The sequence below is a fragment of the Triticum aestivum genome, chromosome 2D (genome assembly GCF_018294505.1).
Source record: "Triticum aestivum cultivar Chinese Spring chromosome 2D, IWGSC CS RefSeq v2.1, whole genome shotgun sequence".
NCBI lineage: Eukaryota > Viridiplantae > Streptophyta > Magnoliopsida > Poales > Poaceae > Triticum > Triticum aestivum.
Window position 1 is genome coordinate 195,542,093 of NC_057799.1, and position 7,382 is coordinate 195,549,474.

Consider the following 7,382-nt stretch of genomic DNA (forward strand, 5'->3'; position numbering starts at 1 on the left):
AGAGGGCTCTGTTTCAATTGTTCCTTCACGTTTTTGTTAGGGTTTGTGTGTTGTTCAGGAAGAAAAGACGGCAGCGGCTCCCTGAAGATGGAATAAGGTTTTCCTCGCCTAGCCCCATCCCGATTGTGAGTCTAGCATAATCGGTGGACGGGTGGATGTGTGTCTCCGGCGGATCTGCCATGGTGGTTTTGCTCGGATCTGGTCGTAGTTCGTCTACATTCATGTGTTTTCAGGTTGGATCCTTCTGATCTACGCTATCTACTACGTTGGTCTTATGGGGTCTTAGCACGACGACTTTCCGACTGTCTACTACAATACGTTTAGCCCAGCTTCGGCGAGGGAGGGGCAATGACGGCGGCGCGCCTTCGGCTCGCTTGAGTGCGTGTAGTCGTCGCTAGGTGGTCTATGAATCTGAATGTGATTTTTATTATCCCTAGTGTTCGTTGTACTGTCATTGTTGAAGATGAATAGATCGGAAGTTTCTCGAAAATAAAAATAAAAAATCAAAAGGACCCAAACGAGCTCTCCTTCAGTTTTAGGCATCCTCCAACCGAACCTAAAAAACAGAGTGAGTTGTACCATACCGCAGTACCCTGCACCACCAACAAGCCATTTCCTTTCCCCAGAATGCACACGAATTTCTAAACAACCGGACTGAAAACCCATGGGCAAGAAATCTCAGACCACGCGCCAAACATACAAACAAGAAACGTAGCAAATATAACGGGAGCCAGATCCTAATCGACGCAGCACACAACCAGGTACACATACAGGCCATACCGAAAGTACGCGATCGAGTCGAGTGAAAAATCCACCGGCCATGAAGGGGAGGAAGAGGCATCACGCCTTGTCCTGCTGCGTGCTGCTCACCGTTCTCGTCATCCTGGGCATCCTCTCCCTCGTGCTCTACATCCTGTACCGCCCGCTCCCGCCGCGCGTGGTGACGTCGCCCGTGGAGACCACCGTCGAGGACTTCAGCCTCCTCCCGGCGTCGCTCACGCTGTCCGCGAGCGTGCACGTGATGGCGAGCAACCCGAGCCGCGCGCCGTTCCGGTACGGGGAGACGGTGACGGCGGTGACGTACCACGGCGAACCCGTGGGGACGACGGTGGTGCCGGCCGGCAAGATCGGCAGGCGGACGACGTCGTGGGTGGCGCCGGTGACGGAGGTGGACGGGTTCAAGGTGGCCGAGAGCCCGCACTTCGCCGGCGACGTGGTGGCCGGGGCGCTTCCGTTCGTGGTGGTGGTGAGGCTGGACGGGAAGGCGCTGGTGCTGCGCGCGTTTGAGGTGAGCGTGACCGTCGAGGTGGTGTGCTACGTCCAGGTCTACGTCCTCCAGGGGGACAGCAGCTCGAACTGCGTCTCGAGGGTCCGCACAGGGCCTGGACGTAATTACTAGCGTGCGTCGCTCGTAATCCATCCATCCTCTTGTGCCACAATTTGTTTCCTTTATTTATTCTTTCCAGTTTGTAAGTCGGAAACTATGGACGTTCCGGTTGCGAGTTCCTACTACATACGTACATTCTGAAGCTGATTCCAAATGACTCTACCAGTTCTAGTGGCGGGCCCATGAACTTCAGCACTGGAGTCCCACGGTTTATACAAATATAATGCATAGACAACATAATTTCAATACGACGATTCAAACATTATAAAATACAATTCAAAGACCATAGCTAGGTCTAAATTACCATTATTGTTCTGAAAAAATGTCCTAAAATAGCATTAAGAGGTTAGGGTATCTGTAACGCGTACTCTCAAACCGCTCGTAACCATCCGGACCAAGTTGTCCGACGCAAACCATCCAATGATGTCCCGTATTTGTCCACAGATCGGTTCGGTTGTCCATTTTTCCCGCAAATCAGGGGGCTTTGCGAGAGTCCGGACACCTGACACATAGGACTCTGACACCCTTGGCCCACCCAAAACCGAGGCATAGCCTGCCCATTTGGAGCAATTTTTGTGACAATCTCCTCCCTTTCTCCACCCTCTCGACTATACCATCCTGTCGCTATCCATACCAATACTCGCCCTTTTCGCCGCAGCCGCATGGACCCATACGAAAAGCTGCTGGAGACGACAGAGGTGGAGAATCCGAAGAAGGTGGTCACTCGGAAGATCAACTCGGAGACAAAGGCAAGCCCGCTGCCTCAAATCGAAGGCAAAGGACAAGGCGGCCGACATAAAGAAGGGCAACGAGCAAGGCGGGTGGGGCCTGGGATGGGGTGCAGGGGTTGGGCGGGGCCTAGGACAGGGTCGCCGCCGCCGTCGCCGTCCTAGCCGGAGCAAAACCAGCCTCTCTACTTCGACGCCGCCAAGTAGCTTGCCCGGCAGTCCCCGGCATCCGCCACAGGGCACTTGTCGTATCCAGACGAGTCCCACAAAAATATATCATATCTGCCTTGTGGTCGGCGTTGAAGATGCACTTAGACAATTAGCCTTAGATGTATAGTGTAAATTATTTGCACTTTTAGACGGGGTGCCATGGATCTGCCCCTGACCAATCCCAGACGGTTCTTGGCTGGATGATGCAGTTATAGCATTGCAGAAACCTATCATAATGCTTTACTATTAAAGAGGAGTCTGTGATTGTGATGGTACATCTTGGTTTGGTTTGGTTTGATTTCGTACAGTTTGTTGGTTTCACGTTAATTATGAAGAGTATATATTTTTGGACGAAAGGATTACGTTAATTATGAAGAGAATCATTAGACAACAGGATCACGTTAATTATGAAAACTAACATTGAGTGTTGGACAGAAGGATCAAGTTAATTATGAAGAGCATCATTAGACAGCAAGATCACGTTAATTATGAAAAGTAACATCGAGCGTTGGGTAGAAAGATCACATCAATATGAAGATTATCATTCTTTGGACGAGAGAATAATTATAGTTATGGAGAGTATCATTCTTTGGAGGAGGTCATCAACATTTTTTTGAAATCGTTAACATTTTTAAAATTCGTGAACATATTTTGACAAATTCATGAACATTCTATAGAATTTCACAAACATATTTTGAAATTGCGTTCATCTTTTTATATTTTTAACATTTTCTTAAAATTGATGAGCTTTTTAAAAAATATTCATGAATAATTTTTAAAATATGTGAACATTTTTAATATATGATTATGTTTTTTTGGAATCAGGAACAGCTTTTGAAAACATGAACATTTATCATTTTACAAATAATTATTTTTAAATTATGAACATTTTTTAAATTCACAAACATTTTTTCAAAATTCACAACTTTTTAAAATCTCGAATTATTTGTAAAAAAATTGGGAAATAATTATTTGTAAAAAGTGAAAAACTGATAAAAAACAAAGGGGCTTCCCGCCTTTCACATGGGCCGGCCCATGAGGACGCGCGGGGGAGCGGGGGTGCGCTAGTCGCCATATAGGAGGTCCCTTTGAAACATGGAAACGATTGCGGGTCAGGGACTGCAACAGATCATTCGTGAGAAGGTACTATAGGTCGTTGTCGGTGTGAGCAAACATTGGTGAGGCAGGGCGGGCGCATACTGTTACGTCTTCTCTTTTGTTCCCTGCCCTCTTTTGTCCCCTGCACTGATAATGCCCTTGTAGAGTGAAAGGTGCACGGCCTAAGTTGGTAGGCACACCACCTGGGTTAGAATTTTATAAGGCCGGGCAATGTAACCGTCGAAACAGCCAGCGTTATAGCTTAGTGAGGTACGCAGAACAATGCTTAATGATTTGTCCTGCCTACATGCGGACCTGTTGTTTCCTGCTGGACTTGGTCTACCCGTCCACCTCCATCGCCGAAAATTCCAAATGATGTAGGAGTAAGTTGCAACGGAATGAAACGAGTATGAAGAAGCAAACAACTGCTGCGGTGACGGTGACAGGACGTCGTTGTCAATAGATTCGATGAGTGTTTGAATGATGCATACAACCATTTAATAATTACATCACTAAGTCTGAAGCCACCATCTTGGCGACACCTGTCGCTATTCCTATCCCCTTGATGCAGGGGTGCCGAATGCCCGAGCCTAATACCAAACAGACATCGCACTGAAACCTAACATCTAATGCCGGTTGCCCCATTCCAGCCACATATCGGGAATGGGTCACACAGCGGTGTTGCGCACTCACCGAGGCTACCGCAGCCGTCATCCACCTAACCATCTTCAAAGCAGGTACCGACGCAAAGACCTTGTTAGGTCAGTTGTCGACGCCACCATGACGCCAGACAACGCCACTGCCCTGCGCTCGTCCATCCAGCTGCATTCGTCGTCGACATCCAACTGCACCATGCTGCCAATATTCGTCGTCATCGACGCAGCAGAAATAACGCCGCACCTCCTTGCAGCCTCCACACCGTCGCCGCTGTTGGAGCTACATGGAGTCCATCACCCACAACATCTCTCTGCCGAACAGCAGAACCTCCCAAGACGGCGCCTCCATGGAGGGTACGGCGCGAAGGACGACGCCGCGCCCAATCTAGACTGAATTTTGGACTTTCTTCCAGGAGGGGTTTGGAGGTGGATAGGAGAGACCTCGACATCGCCTCCATGAAGGGTAACAACGTCGAGAGACATTGCCGATGCCGGACCGAACAAGCCGATCAAAGTTTTCTCCGGCCCCCATCCTATACCACCAAACCTCCGTTGGCTCCGGATCCGCAACGGACCACGAACCGAAACCTGCAGAGATGAAACATATGTTCACTACCCTCAGGTAATATTATCTAACATTATGCAATTACTGGAAAAGTTATGTACATGATGACAGTTGCGCAAGGATTGCTCTCTTGGTTTTTAGTTTCATTATTTTAGTTTCCCAGAAATCACACATGTACGTATATATGTAACTTGTAAGCTAAGCAAACCAAACCAGCCGTTAAGTTTGAGGTATAACATGCGAGACGTACTTCTATACGTACATCCTCTAGTTTACCGTTCTCCCCAGACCAGAGGCTGGGAGATTTTCCAGACGCACCCAAACCTGCAAAGAAACCAAACAAAACAACACGGATAACAATGCATGCGCACACCAAGCCGAACAGCCAGAAACAAAATCCATCTGTAATCCCAATGAAACTCCCCGTCCTACATATGGCCGTCTCATTTGCTCGTACTACGTCCCATTGACATCCAAACCCAAAGATATTCATCAAAGGCTTCAACAAGCGCGCACCAGCCGATTCGATAGGATGAAGAGGAAGCCCGTCGTGATCTGCTGCAGCGTGCTGCTCGCCCTCATCCTCGTCCTCGCCATCGTCTTCGTCGCGCTCTACTTCACCGTGTTCCGGCCGCGCGCGCCGCACGTGGTGGCGACGGTGGTGAGCTCGACGTTCACTCAATTCGAAGTAACCTCCTTCCCGCCAAAGGTCAACATGAGCTTGGGCGTGGACGTGACCGTGAAGAACCCCAACTACGCGGCGTTCCGTTACGGCGACGTGGTGACGGAGCTGACGTACTACGGCTCGCCCGTGGGGCAGTCGGTGGTGCTCGCGGGGGAGGTGGGCGCGCGAACCACACAGACGGTCGGCGGGACGGTGGTGGTACAGGCGGACAAGGTGGTGTTCACGCCCCAATTCGTCCAGGAACTGGCTTCCAAGTTGCTCGACCTGCCGGATTTCATGCTGCCGTTCCAGACGAGGACGACGGTGGCCGGGAAGGCCGTGGTGCTGGGGACGTTCAAAATCAGGGCCAGCTCGGCGGTGACTTGCAGCATCACCACCTACCCTCTCAAGCAGGAGACCATCTCCGACTGCACGTCCACGGTTAATGTCGGTTAACTATTTTTACCTGTGCGTGCGAGGAGCCCACACGGGGTGTCAATCAAGAACTGTGGGAGTGAGTAACTTTTTTCGGTGAGCTTGCAAGCTTTTCTCTTGGAATAGAGGGTTTTGTATTTGTATAAAATAAATAATAGTATATGCTACGTAGTCAACATTTCTAAGTGCACTCATACAATCAGTATTTCCCCGCGTGTGCCAATGTTTCCGAATTTGTGCAGCCTGAGAATGCATACAGAGAAAAATAAGAGATGTTCTTCACAAGATCCACAAGGCCGTTACAACCAGGCAACCCACGTTGCTTGTTCTTGAAATACAAATTCTTGAAAAACAAACAGCGAATCATTCTCAAATACTACCCCACAAATTCGAGAAAACGAATTGTCACTGTTATTTCAATGCGCACGGCCTAAGCTTCAATTCCAGCACTAGTAACAACAATTGAAGAAACGCCACCCACTTTAAAAATGATCAAGAAACGCCACAACCGAGAAGTTCCGCCGTCCCTCGTGTTTCTTCCAGACAACTGCTGCTGCCAAACATGGCAAGGATCAAGAAGAAGGCCGCCGTGATATGCTGCTGCGCGTTGCTCGCGGCGTCCCTCCTGCTCGGCGCCGCCCTCGCCACCGCGCTCTACTTCCTGCTGCTCCGCCCGCACCCGCCGCGTGTGGTGGCAACGGCGGTGGACACGCAGCTCGCCGCCTTCACCGTCCTCCCGCCGGCGCTCAACTTCTCCCTGGCCGTCGACGTCACCGTGCACAACCCAAGCCACGCGCCGTTCCGGTACGGCGAGGTGGTCACGGCGGTGACGTACCGCGGCGCGGCGGTGGGGCGGTCCGCCGCGCCCGCGGGGAAGATCCCGGCGCGGTCGACGAGGACGGTCGGGGCGCGGGTGCGGGTTGACGCGGCGAGGGTCATCCTGAGCAGGCACTACATGGTGGACATTGTGGCAGGCGCGCTGCCCTTCGAGGCCAAGACGGCGGTGGCGGGGAAGGCCGCGGCGCTCCGGCTGTTCAGGGTGAGCGCGGACGCCGAGGCATCGTGCAGTGTCATCCTGTACCCGTTCAGGCGGGAGAGCAGCTCGCACTGCACCTCCACGGTTCGCGTCACATGAATGCATGAGGAGCTTTTCGCACGTCGCGCCGATTCCGGTGATGCTTCTAGTCTACGAGCACGGAGCGCAGGCCACCTGAGAGGCTGAGAGCACCACAGGAAGATCTGCAGTTTCATTTTTCTTTTGGGAAAGAGATGTGTACTGCGATGTCAGCTGACTTTGAAATCGTGAGTTATATTGTTTTTCTGTTATTAGAGTTAACTGTACCTTCTACAGGGAGAAAATTACACATTCCGATCCTCCAACTTGATGGCGCGTATCACAACCGTCTCCGAAAATACATAGTAACATGTACGGTCCTGTGTACTCTGGAGCGTAGCGGTGCTGCCACGTGCGCCTTCCACACCTGCGTCCAATGCACATTTTGAAATGACACAATAGACCAGTACACACGTACATAACGCATCGTTGTTTCCTCTCATCCGTGGCGGTTGGAACCCTAGCCGCCGCCAGGGGAGACCGATCTTCCAACACCGTTCTCCGGCGGCTCCCCTCCGCCGGTGA

At 51.0% G+C, this 7,382-nt stretch overlaps 2 protein-coding genes across 2 annotated transcripts; both read left to right on the forward strand.

Annotated features, from left to right (window-relative positions):
• Nucleotides 1-779: 779 nt before the first annotated feature.
• Nucleotides 780-1,534, forward strand: LOC123049172 (uncharacterized). Its single transcript, XM_044472150.1, has one exon. The coding sequence runs from the start codon at nt 821-823 to the stop codon at nt 1,397-1,399; it is 579 nt and encodes a 192-aa protein (XP_044328085.1). The 5' UTR covers nt 780-820; the 3' UTR covers nt 1,400-1,534.
• A 3,642-nt stretch (nt 1,535-5,176) lies between these two features.
• On the forward strand, nt 5,177-5,764 carry LOC123055744 (uncharacterized). Its single transcript, XM_044479626.1, has one exon. It carries the CDS (start codon nt 5,177-5,179, stop codon nt 5,762-5,764), a length of 588 nt encoding a protein of 195 aa, XP_044335561.1.
• Nucleotides 5,765-7,382: the final 1,618 nt, after the last annotated feature.

Coding starts and splice junctions, on each gene's coding strand:
- LOC123049172 (XM_044472150.1), top strand. CDS start 821: ATGAAGGGGAGGAAGAGGCATCACGCCTTGTCCTGCTGCGTGCTGCTC.
- LOC123055744 (XM_044479626.1), top strand. CDS start 5,177: ATGAAGAGGAAGCCCGTCGTGATCTGCTGCAGCGTGCTGCTCGCCCTC.